This window comes from Triturus cristatus, chromosome 6 (assembly GCF_964204655.1).
Source record: "Triturus cristatus chromosome 6, aTriCri1.1, whole genome shotgun sequence".
In the NCBI taxonomy this organism is placed as follows: Eukaryota; Metazoa; Chordata; class Amphibia; order Caudata; family Salamandridae; genus Triturus; species Triturus cristatus.
The window spans coordinates 865,158,808-865,178,654 of NC_140589.1; the positions used below are offsets into that span (position 1 = coordinate 865,158,808).

Sequence of the window (19,847 nt, forward strand, 5' to 3'; positions counted from 1 at the left end):
ACCCCTGGCCATCAAAGACACTAGCTCAGTCCTGGAATTTCGCAAGAAGCCGAAGACACAGCTCTTCACTGAGTCTCGGACCTCGTGCAGCCCACGCCGCTCCTGCTTTTCAATCCCACGATACCCTCCTGGGGGAGTCATGCACTCAACAAACAAGCATAACGTAACATATTCACAAATGTGTTTACAGGTGTTTCCTGCGTAAATGCTGTTCATTAATTACGGCCAGCTCTACTGGCTTTAAACATGCTGGGGGGAAATTGTGAAAAAACAGGATTGTTGGTATATGGACTGCATACAGGATTTTTTTTTATTATTGTGACAAACAATAGGATTGAGTGAACATTTCAGATGTCAGTCGCGCGTGCTTTTCAAAAGAAGCCCTTCCTAAAAGGTATTACATTCAGCAAATAGACAATATGTGACATCAAGTATTACTCCACTGGGTGGCACTGTAGTCCACTCTAGTATATTTTAAAGTAGTGTTAACAACACATATGTATACCTAAACCGATCACTGAAGATCTTTAAAAATCGGGTGGCTAGAATTTTCAAGATGGTTGGATTCATAAGGGAGGCCTTAAAATGATAATACAATGTTTGCTCACCATGTCAGTGCGAAGTTATTAAAAAAAACTCATACACCTGGAAATTTTCCGACCAGGGCTCACTACTCTAGAACGCAGAAAATAAAAAGAATGTGCAGTATGCAACAGTTTACGTCAATTGAATACATATATAAAACTGGTGAAACAAGCCAGCCTGTGAAATGTGAGTGCAGGAATAAATTAACCAATAATATTCATGGATTTTTCTCCATGCAGAGGACTCATTTATTCAGGTTTCAGCGGTCCAACACAGCTCTGTTTACGATACGACCTTCAACTGTACAAAAATAAAGTTAAAGTTATCACTCTTTTAAACTTTACAGTTGTCCATTTCTATTGTACAAGTGAATAATCCTTAATAAAACAACCACTGGCAAAGGCAATAGGTTTCGCATATGCAAGACCTATTGGCTTTGCCAATGTCTTTTAGTCATGTTCGGCATGATTAAAAGTTAGTGGCATGGTGTAGAGTGGAGTAGAGTAGCATGTAGTGACATAAGGTGGTGTGACATACAGTGGAGTGGCATAGAGTAGTACAAATGTGGATGTAAGTAACTTAAACAAAGACCCAAACTTAAAATAAAAGCAAAGGTATTAGGCACAAAGGGGTTGAACAGAAATAGGACTGCAGTGAAAGCATCATGAAGCTGTAAATGTGCTGTTAGTTTGGCATTTATACATTAAACAGTTTAATCCAACCCACGTAAAATCTCATTTTATTTTAGTTGCACTAGTAAGCCAAGAGATGCAAGTGTAGACAAATATTGTCCAAAAATGTGCTAGAAAACTGAATGAATAGAAACAGCAGCAAGAGAAATGAAAACAGGAAATGTCCTGAAGCTCGTACCTCAATCACAGTGCAATCAGTGGGGGGACACCAATTAAGATGAATCAATCTGTGCTTGGTCCATGCTCCACAGAAAGAAAAAGAAGAGACACCTGGTACAAGCTGCCCAATTAGGAAGTAGCAAAGAGGAGTAACAATGAAGCCAACGATTGCTAAACAGTGGACGGGCTCGAAGTCCTTTATTAACAACACCGTTTGCAAGCTAGAGTGCATGCGCTTCCACACAGGAGGGCTAAAACCACTCTTAGCTATGTCATCTGTTGGGCTCCTGCTCAGCTTCAAATTTTGGAAAAGAGACAAAAAGGCTGCTGTACAAAGAATGTACCATTAAAGCACAAGCGTTTTTAATGGTATTAATGCAAATCAGAGTCTTGTGCATCAGGATCCGACTGCTAGGAAAAGTGTGACATTTTACATGGAGACTGCGCTTCTGCATGGGTGTCGTTTTACATGTATGACATTTCCAAAACTTTCCCAGGTTACGCCTGGAAAGCTGCGCTAGTCAAAAGTTTAAATTTTTTTTTTTAATTCTCCTTTTGCCATTGCCATTTCCCCAGAGCGGAACTGCACCCATAGTACGATTACGCGCTGTAGTAAGCCAGCAACTCTGCAAAGGCAAATATTTATTCCCAAAAGTTGGGGAAAATCTGTTCTTCTTCCCAGGCTGGAAAGGTATTTACTCCTGCTATTGACAACAATAAATTTCAGACCACTTCCAGGGAAGAAAAGGAATAGAACAGGAATCTGTAAATTCCCACAAAAACTCATGTTAGTGACTGACTGGGGTTTCCTCCCATGTAATATTACGCAGTCATTATCAACTATAATGCAAGAACACAAGTGTTTCTAAATGCAAGATCAGTATGTGATTTCGTAGCAGCTGGAAGCCCAGCCATTTGTGCGTGTAAGATAAATTTGCATGTCCAAATGGCATTGGGAATTGAGCACATTATCTTTTATGCTGGGGCAAAAGGATATAAAAAAAGATGCAGATACATCGCATGAGTATGAATTGAAATAACCTACTGCAATGAGACCATGGAACCCAGCTCAGGGAACATGAGGGCTTAGACATGCATCACTCTGTGCCTCACTCCCTTTCAGATGCATATCGGTCGTAAACAGGAAAGGAGCCCTGGAGAACCAAAACCATCAGAAACTACGATAGGGATTGAACACATGAAGGTCAGAATGTGCTTTAAAGACTGGCTTGACCTACATAAATGTCTTTACGTTCAGGATTTTGCCGTAAATCTTTAGAATTACTATTAAAATTCAATAGGTTTGTAAATATCTGTTCCCCAAAATTACTACTCGTAGATCAAACTCAATCATCAGAAAATTCACCACCACCCGGCTACCATTTAAAGGGTTAGTTATTTAGCTTGTCTTGAACATCAACAAAATTAGTATTCTAAGTAAGATGCTGCGAAATTGGTCAAAGTATAGTACCTGAGTGGGAGCTGCAGGACCTGCAACTTCAATATTAAATGTATACAATTATATAAAGTACCAAATGAAACCGGCTATCAAATGTCTACGTTCGGCTGAACTATTAACGCCGAAGACTGATATACCATGATTAACAATCACCTATATTTATAGAAGAACTATTAATGTCCATAATTATTTTTCTACGGAAACGTTTCTTTTCCATCAAAACTTTGATTAGGAATATTTTTTTTCGTTTTTTTAAGGAATTTGCAAAAAATTGAGTTCAATCCTCCGGGGGATTTCTCGAATCATACTGGTGCACACTTGCTAAACAATTTAAAGTTCGAATTTGCAAACAGAAAATGCTTAATCAGGAAAGAATCAGTCTCATCCAGTCGCTTCCTGATGGCTTCATATACAGTGTGAATTACAGATGTGCGCTTGGAGTAAAGGCTTCAGGCCCCTAAGGCGCGCAAAGGCAATGGGCGTCAGACCCACGGCTGGTCCATCGGAGGGTAGTAGGTCTGGCGCGTTTCATTGCACACACTGAGTTCCTCTGTGACTGAATTCCAGGAGATAGGTCGACTCCGCTTAGCTTCCTCCCCATGATCAGAGCAGTTTCTTGGCTGGAATTCTTTGGTAAAACAGATCTCAATCTGAGTTAGCACCTGGACATCTTCCTCCTGTGGACAGAAAAAATTAGATCCTCTTTTATAATAATAAAAAAAAAGAAATACCAACAATATTGCATGCAGTTATGTCACAGCCCTTGTGTACCTGAAACCACTTGTCTTCCTATTCTCAAGAAGTGCATCTGTTTTAAGTTTGTCAGACTCATGTGTAGCTTACACCTTAGGTCATTGTGCGGAGTGTGCAACAGCCATCATTTGGCTTGGCGTCTTCTATGTGCATGCTGCCGTGCTCCTGTGAACGGTTACTACCATAGCAATGCATTCTAGTGTAGTTTTGCATTCAATGGTGTGGTTGTATGTGGCATTGATTGATGTGCATAAGTTGAGATATGTTGTGAATACAAGCGTTTGCACTGTGGCTGATTTATCATGTTTAGGATTTATTAGTGCGCTTCCTTGAACATTTTCTTCATTAAACTGGAGTGCTCTAGGCCTTGTATCCCTCAGTCATGTGCAGCTGTGTGATACATGTCTTGAGAGTGTACAATGTATATGGAATATCGGTCACAAGTATTCCACCAAAGGGAGTTCGCATCGCTCATTAGTAAATGGGCGGAGGTCCTTCCAATGTGTTCCTTGGTGTCATATAGGAGTTATCCTACAACCCGAGTAGGACTTTAGTCTAATAAACCTGCTTGCTTCATTACAGCTCAAGGATCCTCTCCTTACAGCCCGAATCCCTACACGGCCCACCCCCACGTGCCCTGCTCATCTCTTGCTTCGATCTTAATGTAGAGGGCGTGGGATTGGAGACTTACCTCCTCTAACGGAAAGCATTGGATTTTTGCCATCACTCCGTACACCTGGTGAACTGCATTTCTGATATCATCGACCTAGAAAACGGACACAACACATCATTGGCAGGCACTCACTATGTCTGCTCCAGCAACATATATGTTATTTTTCTATGATCAGAAGCAGGGATGTTAAAAAATATTCTTTAAATGTTATCAACAGGATCGGTTCAGGCTTTTGAGGATGTAGTGCCTTGTCTGCGTTCCAGTGTCAGCGCCATGCATATGCGTCACACAATTTACTATCATCAAATGCAATGTTTTTCCTATGTCCCAGCCAATGAATACTCGTGATTCTTGCAGGCAGGAGCAATGTCTGCAAGCAATGCAGGCGCACGGAATCAATTCCCTAACAATTTACCACGCGCCCTGCAGCATGTTTGGGAAACATTGAAAACCCGCTGGGAACATAAGAATCATTCATAAACCGGTGTACAGCACGCTGCTAGGCAACCTCGATACAGCTTTAGTGAATGGGAATTATACGGAAATCTGAAGCACGACGCTGTAGGGAAAGCACTACAAATATAACCCTATTGGGGGCTATCTTACCCCTCATGTACCAAGAGAAAGAAATTACCTGGAACGTTCAAATGCCCTCTTAGCACACTAGCGCCATAACAACAACACGAAGGCATAATGCATAATACAACATGCAGAGAACATACAGACACAAATGAAGATGCAGTGGCATGCAGCCCCAAGCTCCTGTCACAATTCTACTCTAATGATCGTAGGGTACAAGCCTAAAATGTAACCTGTAAATCCGCATTTGTAAAGCGCGAACTACTCACCCTTACGGGTCTCAAGGCGCTGGGGGCCATTGTGGAAATTAAGTGAGCTACTGCCCAGAGTCACATGGTGCTGAGCTGCTGCCGGAGCCGGGGATCGAACCGTGAGCCCTGTGCTCCGAAGTCAGCTGCCCTGGCCGCTGCACCACACCTCTCCAGCCTCCAAGCCTACCCAGTGAAAGTCTGCACTGCAGCCAGGAAATGACGGAGACAAATGTCAGAGGGCATCTGCGGCTGCCCGTCACCTAAAAGGGCAGCACTTTAGTGTAATTTGGGCACTAACCTACCCCTCACTAGTGGTTGGGCTCCTGTTAGGAGTCCGCTCGCCATGGCGTGCTAAGGGCGTCACATCCGGTGAGCCGAGGTAGGGGAGGACATATATGCCTCCCCGCCCTCCCTGGCGTCCTCTGTTTCCCAGCCTCATTTACACAACTATACGAGGCCATCACAAGAACTAATTCCCAGACTCCAGCAGTAGGTGCGTAAAGAGTTTGGGGTACCCTGGCAGGGAGCCGTGCCACGTGTTGTTGGTAGCTTGTGTTGATCGGTTTGGACATGAGCACGGCCGGTCCTGTCAGGAGGGGTCATGGCAAAGAAAAACCGGGACCAATTTAACTTTGGGTCTGGTGGTGGCTGGACCTCATGGTATTCGGGTCTAACCCCCGTTGTGTTCAACCAACCTTCCTTCCTTCTGAGGTTGTTAAAATGAATATCAGTAAGCGGGGTAAGAACACTTGCACTTTTAGAATACACAAGTGTCATGCTCCACCAAGCGTTATACACAGATAACTGGGAAAAGAAGTAAGGCTGGCTGGATACCTCTTACTTCTACCTGCATTGACACATCTTGTCAGGAGTGACTGTCAAAGGTATCGTGCTTCAGCCAGGCAATGTTAGCACCCATCCATCCCAAGCCAATTGTTTAAGGTCACCCTGGGCCGCATATACTCAGCTCAGTATTAGGCCCCTGTAGTTGTCAGTGTCATGAATTACTAAATTCAATTGAACAGGAGGCCTAACCGTGGGTTACACTAGCAAATGTTTGGGGAGTGCTAGACTCCACCCAGGGGGTGCCTGCTTGAATTTGATGGACCAGTCCAAAATGTTTCACATGTGGGAGAGTGTCAATTACCTGTGCATAGTTCGTTCAGATACACAGTATCACATTAATTTAAATTCGCTGTAGTTTCAAGTTGCAAGCGTGAGATTTCCTCAATGGCAGCAACTGCTCACATTGGCAGCAATAAAGCTGCCTGGGAAGTCGTCGGCAAGTCACCACAGATAAAACGGAACAGGTAACAGTCGGGGAGGAAAGGAGGGTTGAATTCATTGCCCACTTAGCAGTATGACTATTGCACAGGAGTTTGGAGGGCGATTCAAGGGACACAGGTGGTGTGCCGGCAACGCAAGACAGTAAGCTCATGCAGGGTAGGAGGGTCCCGCATCACCAACCAGAAGAATAATCAGTAAATTGGTTTAATATATGTGTCGCTGGCCTTCCGGCAGTGTGGAGCCAGTCTCATTTAGAGGTATGCCCAGGTGCATATTGTGTGCTTCTGAAGGTTCTCATGGCCAATGCGGTTTGAGGTATCTCCCAGCGGATTCATTCAAGGTGCACTGCAGCTAAACATGAAATTGGGAACCTGGGATTCTGACACGTTTGCTGGTTTGAGGAGCCGGGGTCAGAGATGGGCAGCAGGTACGGTGCATCTTTGAGCGGACGGCACTTAAGCAAGCGAAGTGCGCTGCGTACGTTGTCACCACACGAAAGGCTGAGGTGTTGCCAATAATGGCCACAATACATATATTCTTTCAAACCAGATTTGACACCAGTAGGGGGGTTCACCAAAGTTTAGCAATCAAAGGGGCCTGTGCAATTGTCAGGCGAAGTAAGTGCACCCCAGAACCGAGAGTAGGTGACATGTTGCTGTAGTTAAGCTCAAATGCCCCGCCTGGTTAGCTATATCAGCCACGCTGGGTGGGGACACTGTCAGCCAACATTCAACATGGTGTGCTGCTGTCCCAATAAATGGGAAACAAGGTGGCAAGCACAATAGGCTACTATGCAGAAAGAATATTTGGCATGTCCAGTATTCCACAAAATTAGAATCTAATGGAGCAGGCAATTTTCCACCGCTGGGGATGCACGGGGTGGGCAGTGTGAACATTCCCCCTCTAATTTTTTGGTTTGAGTTCCTACTGCACTTTAATGGGACAGTGATCTGGAGAGCACCCTGGGCAGGCAGTCCTGAGCTGTGCCTCTTCACCGACACCTCGGGGAGAGAGGGTTTCGATGCCATAATGGGGGAAGAATGGTGTGCGCAGAAGTGGCTTAATGCATGGCATCACCATAATATAACCTTGAACGTAACTGTACTTGAACTGTCACCCATTGTGATTGCTCTACACTTATGGCCCAAGGAGTTAACAGATAGGAAGGTATTAGGGGCAACAACCTTATTCTCATGGGGAGGAGGGCACTATTAAAAGCCATGTAGTCTGACTTGGGGGAAATCAGCAAACGCATGAGACAATGTGAGCTCTGGTGGCCTGAGATCATCCCTCACAGAGACGGGCAAGGGGCGAGGTCCAGCGAGGCAGTGGAACACTCCCGCAAGAGGGTCAATGGTTCTATGCGTAGGTTCACAGACCAGAGGGGTCTGGGTTTCATCAGACACGAGCTGATCCTGGATAATGTCAAGGGATGCTTTGAGAATGATGGGGTCTACTTGTCTCCAGTGGAGATGGACCTGTCTCTCCTGGACTTGCAGGAGGCCTTGAAAATGGCAGGTTGCAGGCGACTATACAGCCGTGTTGGTGGGGGGGTGGCGGGGGGGAGGGGGGGTGGCTCTGGCGCAATAGGGGCCGCCTCCAGAGCTGTGGCGGAGTTACAGGGCGATCTGGAAGCAGACGGGTACAGTAAGGGTACCTCTGCGTGGCACAATAGGGATGCCAGACCCAAAGACCAGGAGCCTCAGGGCAGGTTCCTGGAAAACTGCGATGACGCCCCGTTAGTCCTTCGGGCGGTTGGGGGCCTGACCAACTGGGTTTTTGCCCTGCTACGCGCTGCCCTGAAAAGGGCGTGAGTAACAAGGGACCAATGTGTCATGTGATCCAGAGGAGGATCACCAAAAGGTGTAGCACTGACTGCGTGGCCCACAGTGCTGGCTCATCAGGCGGGCGGGGCAGCATAGGTTGGTACAGCTGCCTGCCCTTGGATCACCTGTAAGATAACCCATCATATTGCATACTTTTGTATGGAATAAACCTGCAGCAATATTTTCCCATAACAAAAGTTGTCTTTTGTATTTATTTATTCACGCATGCTCAGACTGTGGGTGGGGGAAGTTGCCGATAATGGCACTACGCGGCTGCCCGCGGCGCCTGCAAGGGGCCACCTAAAAGGGTGGCACTTTAGTGCCATTTGGGCACTAACCCACCCCTCACTAGTGGTTGGGCTCCTGTTAGGAGCCCGCTCGCCGTGGCGCGCTAAGGGCGTCACATCCGGTGCGCCGAGGTGGGGGAGGGTATATATGCCTCCCCCGCCCTCCCTGGCGTCCTCTGTTCCCCAGCCATGCCATCTCTCACCCCACCTCTTACCCGGCGTGCAGGCTGGTGGACAGGGTACTTGGAACGTTTTGTGTTGCAGGCGGAGTTACAGGGCGATCTGAAAGCAGACGGTTACATTAAGGGTACCTCTGCGCGGCACAGTAGGGGTGCCAGAGCCAAAGACAAGGAGCCTCAGGGCAGGTTCCTGGAAAACCGCGATGGCGCCCTGTTAGTCCTTCTGGCGGTTGGGGGCCTGACCAACCGGGGGTTCGCCCTGCTACGCTCCGCCCTGAAAAGGGCGTGAGTAACAAGGGACCAATGTGTCACGTGATCCGGAGGAGGATCACCAAAAGGTGTAGAACTGACTGCGTGGCCTACAGTGCTGGCTCATCAGGCGGGTGGGGCAGCATAGGTTGGTACAGCTGCCTGCCCTTGGATCGCCTGCAAGATAACCCACCATATTGCATACTTTTGTATGGAATAAACCTGCAGCAATATTTTCCCATAACAAAAGTTGCTCAGACTGTGGGTGGGGGAAGTTGCCGATAATGGCACTATGGGTGGGGCAGCAACAAAGCGTGAAGGACGCACACTTTTCTATTCACAATTTTTAGGTCAGAATTCTGTTTAAATATTTTTCTTGGTGTTTTCTTTTGTACACATACAACCTACAACCGCTGGCTGGTGTGGTGCAGCGTGAAAGGTATGAGTTAAGTATCGAATAGTGAACGTTGCAACCGAGATGTCCACAAGTTGGAACTCCATTTCCTCCGTAGATGTTCAGGCCGTGGTGTGTACAGGTGAGAAAGGATTACAGCAGGCTCCACTCTGTTGGGGAGGTTTTGTGCGACACATATCTGGGACAGGTGAGTTTTCTAAACTCCAGGACTAGGAAGATGATGCATCGGCCCCAGGCCCTCTCAAACGGGACTCTTTGCATTCCGAGGTGGGTGAGAGCTTTTTCATGTCAAAGAGCTCCCACATTGGGCTGGCTTTGGTGCTATCATTTTTTGTGCCCCCACCCCATAACCTCCTCCTCCATTTCCCTCACTACCACAGGGAAAAGGTGCCCCTCATCGCTCCATAGCCCCTCTCGAAAATACATTTAATTTGTTTTAAACCACTGGTAAAGGCTGACTTTACTAATAAGAATGTATATCCACCCAAATAAACACTTTTCAGCAACATTAGCAATATATAATGCAAGATTGGGAGAAGAAAACAGAACGTCCTAACCTATTTTTTGCAATTTGTATGCAGCTCTTTGATGACAGTTCGTAACAGTCACTGTTCTATAGCAGGGTTGTATTTTATGAACTGTGGTAACAAAAGGTTCTCTGTGACAAAAGCAGCAATCCACTCAGCTATGAAATACAGATCGGTGATCTGCATAGTAAGAGTTCTTTGCAGCAGGCATATTAACTCTCTGCACTACTTTATGTCAAATGAAAACTGCCCCTAAGCAAAACTCCGACCTTTCTCTCTAGCAGGAACATAATCACAAGAGTTATCTTGACATTTTTAATGCTGCCTGAAAACTAATCGCACAAGTAATCCTGCAGCAGGTGTTTTTAAATCATAAGATATTAGTAAGCACAGTGCCTCCCTCCCCAGGTCAGCCGCTTCATCCGCACTGCCCTGATTGTGCAACAGGCCTTGAATTCTGAGGCAGACTCGGGTCCCCATAGGGCAGTAATAGTAATTGCTTGTTTGGCGTCAGAGGGGCGGAGTTATTGGTCTGCCTTCCCCAGACCATAAGTAAGATCTTTGTAGGGAGGCCGACCTGAATGTGCCCTGGCAATTGGGGAATGTCCGTGTCAACGGTCATGTCTGTTGGTTAGGACTTCCTGCCAGTGTCGCTTTAGTTTGGAGCTGCGTCACAAGTCAGTCCGGATGCCCTGGTCCCAACACTTCCTTCAGCAAACAAGGGCTTTGTTGCGTTCCAATTATGGATGCCGGAGGATGTATACCCACATAGCGCGTTTTGTTTTTTATAGCACCTCTTCTTGTAATTTATTTTATAAAAATGTATATAGCGCAAACTAGACCAGAGAAATCGGGTATCAGAGCGCTTTACATGAGTACCAGTTTCATTACAGATGGGCACATTATTTTTTGTTAGGCACAGGGAGATTAAGTGATTTGCCCAGAATCACAGGATGTCGAGCGTCGTTGCCAAGACTTGAAACTGGTTCCTTAGCTTCGAGGATGACCGCTCTAGCCGTAAGGCTATCCTCAACTTCGCTTGTCTGCAGGAGGCGCTAATTGAGGTAGTGCGATATTCATAAAATATGCTAGACCATTCGTCCTTGCAAAGGGTGCTTTCTAGTTCTGTCTGCCAACTTCTCCGTGCAGGGACTTTTCTGTTGGGTGTCCTGGAGCTTAAGAATTTCTAAATACTGGACAGTATTGGTTTGTCAATAGGTTTTGTGATACCCCCTTGGAAAAACGGGTTAAGTGGTCTGTTTGCATTGGGTTTTGTGGAAGAGTGAGTTACACAGTGCTTGATTTGCAAATATCTCAATATCCCCCTCAGGAATTTCAGTGGTGGCCTTTAGCTGTCAAACAGACGGAAGTTCTTCGGGGGAAGAGGTTTCCTATCTGTTTGCAAGTGCTTTGCTGCCACTCTGAGTAGTTGTTTTAGGTTGTAGTAGGGGAAATTAACAAATTGTTTATTTCAGGAGACGAAAGGGAAGGGCGTGTATGCGAGACCTCTCGAAATGGCCAACCTATCCAATGCGCCTGGTATAGCTCTGATGACTGTGGAGGTGTAGATGGATGCCCACGGCCTGCGTTTCTTGGCTACCCAGGGACCTTGGAGATGTGCATACCTACTATGTTTTGGTCAGTGAAGCACTGGTGTTTCTCGGAGACAGTCCTATTCCATTCTAAGATATGACATAGCTGTTAGGTAAAAATTCAAGAGGTTGGGGATGCCCAGACCTCCTTCTTTACTGACTAACAGGGGTGTTTCTCTGTCTGTCGGGGACTTTTGCCTTTCCTGATAAAGATGTTTATTAATTTCTGGAAATTATCTAATATCCACAGGGTGGCCGGTGTTGTCTGCATCAGATATAAGATTTGGGGCAGTGGTGTCACTGTAATTGCTACAATCACACCCAACCAGGCCAAGTCCTCAATTTCCAGGACTCCAGGTACCTCCGTGTGGTGGATACTAAAACTGAAGTAGTTTGAGATGCAGTTTTTCTGGTGGTAGGGTAGATCTTGAACCACGCGCACTGCATGTGGTGTTTAGCTATTTTAGCGGGAAGAGGCTCTGCAGCAAGTCTGAGCAGTAATGAGGTTCACAATCTGCGATTCCTGAATGTTTATTCTGAGGGTGGCTACTTCATCAAATGCTTCTCAGGTGTTCGGTAGAGATCCAGCTCATAGGCTTAGGGAAGTTCACAGTACATCGTCAGTGTAAAAGGACAACTTGTGTTCATGCCTGCTTTTCATCCCTAAGATTAGATCGAATGGCAACCCTTCTGTGAGCCGCTACAGACACTCAATGGATACCCTTACGGTTGATTATCAGCGCTTTATACATCCTGCTTGATTAATTCATGGATGGATGGATAGATCGGAAGTCCCTCCGTTTCACCCTAACCCTGACTACCGGACAGGAATAGTTGCTGAACATCTTCATCTTAAATTGTGAACCAAAGACCAGCCTGATTAATCTTCCTTGTAGAAAGGGTACTGGATTTCACTGAAAGCCTTCCTGCCATCAACGGACAGTAGAAGGGCCGTTTTCCTGGTTCGGTTGACGTTATCAAGGGCATGCAGGATTAGTTTGGTGTTGTTGACACAGCCCCTCTCAGGAATGAAGACATCTGGGTGCAGGCCCACTAGCACTTCATGTATGGGTTAAGCCGGCATGCAAGTCTGCCCATAAACTGCGTGGCATCAGTGCCTAATATGGATCTGTAAGAGGTACAGGGTGTTTGGTCCTTACCAGGCTTACGGATCATTGTGATAACCACTTCTTTCATTATGTCGTTGAGGGTGCCTGTAAAAGTAAAGGTGTTATACAAGCATGTTGAGATCAGTGCAATGAGCAAGTAAAAAGTCTTATAGATAGTAGGAGTGCAGCTATCAGGACCGGAGCTTCACTGGGCTGTAATTTGGCTATTCCGGAGATCAATTCCTCTACTGTAATATCAGAGTATAGGGTTTCAGCTTGTAACTGAATGAGGACCGACATCCGGAGGGCAGGCAGGTGGAACTCTATATTTATCCGAGTCCGCAGGAGGGCCAAGTAGGTTTTGCAGAGGGCTGGTGACTTTGGAGTAAGTGTGACTACAAGTCCCGCCTCCCACCCAGACTCATGTAGTGAAACTGATTTGAACATCACAACTGAAGCTCTCAGAAATTCCTGAAGGGCAATCTTGACCGTAAGTCTAAAGCGGTATCAGACCCCACAGGTTAGGGTACGCCTTAGCGCGCGTATACCGCCGTGGTGGTCTCACACTAGGTCCTGAAGAATGCTTCGTGTATTAACGCCAGAAGCAGAAACATGTCGACCATTTTAATCACTTTGCACCAGATTTAGGACGTAGCTGGCCCAATTATCACCAGTTTTTAACGTCCGCCACACTATTTTTAATTGTGTCCGGTTTACCACTATTAAAATTCCTTATTGGTTGAAACTGTGGCATATTTTAACTTACACTATCACCCTTTGCACTGCATCCACACACAAAAAAACAGCTCCGCTGTAATTCAGGCGTCGCAGCACACCGGGGAGACATTCGGTCTCTCCGGTGGGAACCCAATGATGAAGCATGTCACCAACTAGGTTGGTGAGTGAGGGTTCTTTTAAAAACATAGTGATTCACGTTTTTACATCGCTCTGCACTTGTTCACACTTGATGGACACACTCTTCTGTTGTTGATCTATACTAGCCCTGGGGGACTAAGAGTGGCTCCAAAAAACTCCCTCTCTCTCCTGTTGTTAATTTATATGGAACTCTATATTTGCCTCTAGTAGGGATTCTGAGGAGGATGGATCAGCATAGAATTTACAAAAGGTCTGCACTATGTTGTCATCTGTATGCAAGGGCCTGCCCATAGTGTTGGTAATTTGATCGACATTCCCTTTATGTACTTTAGCTCTCAGTGTAAAAGAAAGGAGCAGTTAAGCTTTGTTCCCTCCATATAATGTTTCTGTTGTAGCTAGTCTGATTTGTCTCTGACAAAGGTAGTGTTACATCCCTTTCGGAGTCGTAATCGGCCTAATACATTTTTAGGTCTGGCACAAGCCAAGACCTTTTGTTTTGCCCACGAAAATACATACAAAATAAATATCTATGCATACAGGTCTTTCAGTCAGCCATTGTCATCCATCAGGTAACGGGTTATCCACTAGAACCACTTGTCACCTTTGTGAGAGTGATACCATTCTGCTAATACACAATGTCATCAGCCACACAGAAGACAGTACACTTCAATGGTAGGGACCATGGGACAATCTTTGCTTTTTTGAAAAATGTTTTAATTATTTTTGGGTGAGGGCTCCGCAACTCCCCAGACACGATTTCTGGTCCACTCATGTGACTTGATATGTCAGCGTACTTCATTATTTAATGTTAAAGCAAACCATTCAGCAGACCCAGTAATAGCGACCTAAGTGACAGAAGGGTTACTCAGCCTTAGCCTAGCTGGTTCAGTCCATTTACCAATGATGTCCCAGGGCCCGATCTACTATGTACATGGATAACCTGGTATTATGTGCACCCCTTTTGCACAGGTCACTCGGGGTAGGGACGCGAGCAGTTGAAAGTTTAGTCAGTGATGGTTTGGAGATATAGACACAGAATTCAACAAGGACCAGAGACCGCTTCTTCTGCAAACTTATTTCCGGGAAGTTGGTTGTCAAGGCCTTGGACAGCTCTCAAAATATTTTTCCAACACCCTGTGGGGCATCGCCTACACTGGTACACTGCAGGAACACTTACTTGCAGTTTCAATCCTTCTCTTTTATGCCTTTCTCACACATGATTTGTGTATTACATATGTGCGGTCCTGGAGTCATTTCAAGGCAGTTCATTCACTTTGTGTGTCTCTCTTCTTCCAGAGCAACACACACTTTCTCTGCCTGGAGTTTCTACTGGGAGAAACTCATAACATGGGCAGAAGAGGAGCCAAGCCTTCACACCTGGCCACCATCAATCTTTCGGGAGGATCACCTCTGTAAAAAAGGAACATTTTGCACATTGAAGGTGACCTCTGCCACCAGACTCCCAACACCCTCCATCTAATTTAATGGAAATGCTCCAGAAAGGAGCAAATGGCAGGACCCAGCAAAAGGTCTCTTCTTCACTTTTAAAGGGCAATCCCACACTTCAGAGAATGACAACTCTCTTACGTGTCCACCTGAAGCCACCTACCAGTGCTCTCCTGCACAGGTAGGTGGCACAATTGCTCCCATTTTCCCTGATGTGACGCCACACAAAGCACCATCTTGCACCATGTGTTCTCGTCCTTCCTTCAGAAGAGCAAGCACAATAGAGGAAGACAGCAACCATACATCACCGCTTCTTAGACAAAAGGAAGCCGAAACATCAACTCGACAATGGGTAAATTATCCATCCCTTAAAGAAACCAGATGTTTACCCTGAGGTCCTGCCAAACGACAGACCCTTCACCATCTTTCCGTAGCTGGGTAAAGCCATGGAAAAAAATAATCTCAACTCAACTTACATCGCACATCAAAAACTACGATCTTCTAGTCCCCTACCAAACTGACATGCGAAAAGATTGCAGCACTGAAACCCTAAACATATTCAATAGAAAAAGTGACATACTTGACAAAAGATGTGCCTGTCATCATTGATCATGAAAGACTCCTCAGGAGCATGTGTCTCCCTAGAATAAAGTCTTTAACTACTTAGTAGTCACAAACTACTACTCATATTATGTGCTGCCTCCTGTAACTTAACAGACATCCCTGCAATGTCCCACAAGGCTCTATTCTTGCACCCATGCTATTCAACTTTTATGTGGCACTGTTGAAAGACTTAATAGAGGGAACAGGTTTTGGAATTCTCCAATATGCAGATGACACACAGATCTACTTGGAAACTTACTCCCCATAACACCGCAGCTTGTTAAGTCAAGTGGCAAAGCTGGGTGCCCACGAGCAAGATTACACATAATGCACAAAGGTAAACTTACACTTTAAGCTTAAGTATATTTTCTATTCACAAAGGTATTATTATATGAGTAGTATATTTACGAGTGTGGGGTCTCTGTACATAAAAAGATAGGACTGTCCTATCTTTTTATGGGCCGAGACTCCACAGTCCTAAAGATGCTACTCATAACTAAGGCTCCCAGTTTTCCGTTTTTACAGCTAAATACAGTCAGAAAAGAATGGGTTTGCTGTCTGAATTTATTTTTAAAAGCGGAAAAAATTGTGCTTCTTGTAAGTGACTGTCCATGCTGTCCTTCATGAATTCCAGGCCAACAGCTGAGCAGATAGAAAGCATTTGGATTTAAAAAACAGGGTAAGATTTCCTTAAATACAGGCATTAGTTAACATATATCTGTAGCTAATGCTCTATTTACATGTGGGTGTAGCGTTTTGTTATATATAGCAGCTTAATTTGCTTAAACTCGGCAGGCATCAAAGGATGAATGGATGTTTATCAGTTAAATAAATGTGGAAATATACCTTTTTATGACTGTTTATTCTAAAAACACAAAATAAATATGTATAAACACCAATAAAATTGCCCAAAAATAAATATGGATAAAGAGATGGAAATGTTTAAAAAAGAAATACCATAACAACGGGAACCCTACTCGTAATATACCCTTGTGAACAGCAAACAACTGTAAACTTACACAAAAGTGTAAGTTTACCTTTGTGAATCTGGCCCATAATGGGGAAACACATTCTCACACAGAAACACCACAACTGTCAATTGAACAAAGAATAGCTAACGAGGTTCATTCCACTGGGCCTAACTCTCTGCGTTTTATCAAAAGTAAAATCTCTGGGTAAACGAATAGGCCTTTCTTTATCAATGACGCAACACATTTATCGCATCACTGACTGTACCAGAATTTATGTCTCTTTACTCACTAAAAGAAAATTCAAACCCTTCTTATCATCGGATTTCTGTCTTGTGGTAAATTACAAGGTAATCTACTGTCGGGATGATGGGAATGTGATGGAAAAGGCACGGGCTGACTAGGACGCGCCTCCATTATGGCGGTCGCACCAGTCACCCAGAAGTGGGAGGGAGGCCGCGTCAGCGAGTGACGCGGTACTCCCCCCGCAACAACCAATAGGTAAAGTGGTTGTTTGTGCGCCGGAAGCACTCCAGTGCTTCCGGCGCAGAAACGTCCAGCTTGCGTTCAGGCTGACCAGTCTCAGCCGGTCGGCCTGGGCGCCCTCATTTAAAAGAGGTGGTGGGGAGCAGAACAATCTCTTGTTCTTGCTCCCCACAGATCGGGTCACCGTAACCCCCTGCGCAACCTTATTAGTACACGGGGACCGGGGGAGCTGCCAGTCATTGACTTTGCCGTAGGCTCTAGATGGGACATGCAGAAAGTAAATACATGCATTGATAGATTTACGGTAGGAGTGTCTTGTGTATTAGACTGTGTTAAGGTTAGCCGTGGAATATCTGACTATCAAAATGTATCTGTACTTTCTGCGTAAAGTTTCTGTATATAATGTTTTACTTTGTTTTGTTAAATGTTAATAAATACGGCGGGGGGTTGCTCCCCCCCAATCCAAAAAGTAAAACTATCTGTGTGGTCTCACAAGTGTTATACTGAAGTGGAGGGAAATGTCATTCATAACCACAGGGTCGGTAGTTAGAGTAGGGGACATGGGTAAGTACCAGACCATATTCATCTGAGTCCCTAAATCCTCGCTCACCGCTCTCAAGGCCATCCTGCATTCAGCAGCTCGCTTAATCTCCAGTACCCGTACCTTTGATCACAACACCCCAATACGGTAAGACCTGCACTGGCCCCCGATTGAAGCCAGAATTAAGTTCAAATGGGCTTACATTGCTTTTAAAGGCATCCCACTCTCCTCAACCAATCTATCTACATTCTGTCTTAAAAAACTTTGGAGAAAAAAAACACTTAAGATGCAGAGACATTCTTAAATACAGAAACATGAGAACCCAATTAGTCAAAGAGAAATCCTTTTCTGGAGCAGTGCTTGCCCTCTGGATCTCTTTCCCTGCTGAAATGTGCTGCCAGGATGACCTTCAAACTTTCTGCAAGATAAAAAACCTTACTTTTTCAAGGCTATCTGTATAAACTTGTGCAACAAATTCAACATCTGCAATACATTTAATTCCTACAACTCTATTGTGCCCTGCTTGCTCCTCTCCTTCCCTTTTCTACTTCACACTTGTCCTCTTAGTCTCTTTTCTTGCTTCTGTCCCCATCTCTCTTACTATTGATGTTTACGTTTTCAGTCTTCACTACTTGCCCACCCCTTTCCTCTGCTTTTTCCAACCAGGCCTTCCATGTTAATGTCTTCTCTGATCTTTCAGTCCTTTCCCGACGCCCAGTCTCCTTTACATCCCTCAACCGTGCCTGAACACGGACTCTCTACCGTTTCGTCAGACTCCAACTAAACTCTGACCACTCTCTACCTTGTTCTCTCCCTCAATCCTTTCAACGTATATACTCTAAACAAAACCCCCATTGTTCTTAAGTTTGCCATCGCACCCCCAATTATTACGGACCCATTATTAGTCAGCTTCTGCACACAATTGCTTTACTGTAATTCGAGACCTTGTTCTCCTAAACGTTGTTACATGGTAAAGAGTACTGACACCCTATGACAGAGTAAGGTTATAAAAATGCAAATAAAAAATTAAGGTGAAAAGGTGATCGGACAGGAAAGATAACCAGGGGACTGATGCCACTGCCAGATAAAGCAAATAAATGGAAATCGAACTACCCAGATGAGGATGAAGAAACAAGAGGTATCACCATAAGTAGGTAGAGCATAACAGACCCACACAACTTAACCAACCGCTGGAAGCAGAAACATGATAAAAAGCGCCAAACATCAGGATCATGCCACTATTGGAGTGGGTGAGGGTCAAATAAAGAAAGAGATTCCTCTTTCTTTATTGAAAACTGACTGGGTTTCCACACGGCATAATAATTAGCCGTTAGGCAAGGGATGCTCTAATTTTGTGTTTTTGCATTACAATATTAGGGAGAGTGCAGCCCTTGGGCCTCCCAATAGGCGGAGCTCCAGCAGGTCCCTCACTTATTTTTTGTGAGAGTGTAAAGCCCTGAACTCCACAGTGTATAGGAATGCCCCACTGAATGGAAGCCTCTGCGAAGGAGTTGGTCATACCTTACTCCCTGGGCTCTTGCGCCTATTACCAAGAGGCCCATCTGTGGGATTTTTCAGTGTTCAAATACGCTACTGGACCTTCTGCCATACCTATATATTGACTTCCAGCCTTTTGGACACTATTTTAAAATTCCCATTCATTCCAGATCCAGGTCATGTTTTATAGAAGGCAGTCTGCTTTTGATAAGCACTCCAATACCTAGAATTCCCTGCTCACTGCTTTCTCTTCACCTCTGCAGGCCAAGGTTGGATGCAGGAATTCTGCACGCCTGTTGCTGGCAGGTGCTAGTCTGTTCACACTTAAGGCATGTGATCACCGTAGCTCTTTTAAGCCCTAGTGTCCTTCTGTCTAGCACCGTTTACTGTAGCAGCGTTACTGTTTTGCGACCCTTTGTTTCCTCAGGTTTTGCTAATCTTGGTTTCCAGCAGATTCCTGAGCCTTAGCGTATCCTTGTTCTCTGAAACAGCAATGCCTGCAGTGCTTACTTGATTACTGAGTTAGCCCAATTTTAGTGCATCCTCGATCATTCCCTCTTTCTGTAGTCTTAGGACAGAAGAGAGAATGCTCCCACCAACACCTCACCAGGACATGCTCAGCCACAGCTTCGAAAAGACGGGACCCATCATAAGACAAGTCCAGCATATCTGCCTGATCAACCAGAAGGACACAAGCAACCACTACAGCTTAGAGGCACAGGAGTGAATAGATCTGGACTCAAAGTTCACTGTGTTGAAGCAAGACCTATGCTATTTTCTTAGTGCAAGATGCACCCTCGCATCCAAA

The 19,847-nt window shown here is 45.2% G+C and overlaps 1 protein-coding gene across 1 annotated transcript in view; it reads right to left on the bottom strand.

Moving 5' to 3' along the window:
• Positions 1–287: 287 nt before the first annotated feature.
• Positions 288–19,847, bottom strand: part of RNASET2 (ribonuclease T2) — a 152,494-nt gene continuing 132,934 nt past the window's right edge. The window contains exons 9-10 of the mRNA XM_085611449.1: positions 4,340–4,414; positions 288–3,572 (exon numbers count right to left, since the gene is read on the bottom strand). Coding sequence (XP_085467575.1) covers positions 3,378–3,572; positions 4,340–4,414 — 270 coding nt within the window. The 3' untranslated portion in view covers positions 288–3,377. The remainder of the gene's footprint in view (positions 3,573–4,339; positions 4,415–19,847) is intronic.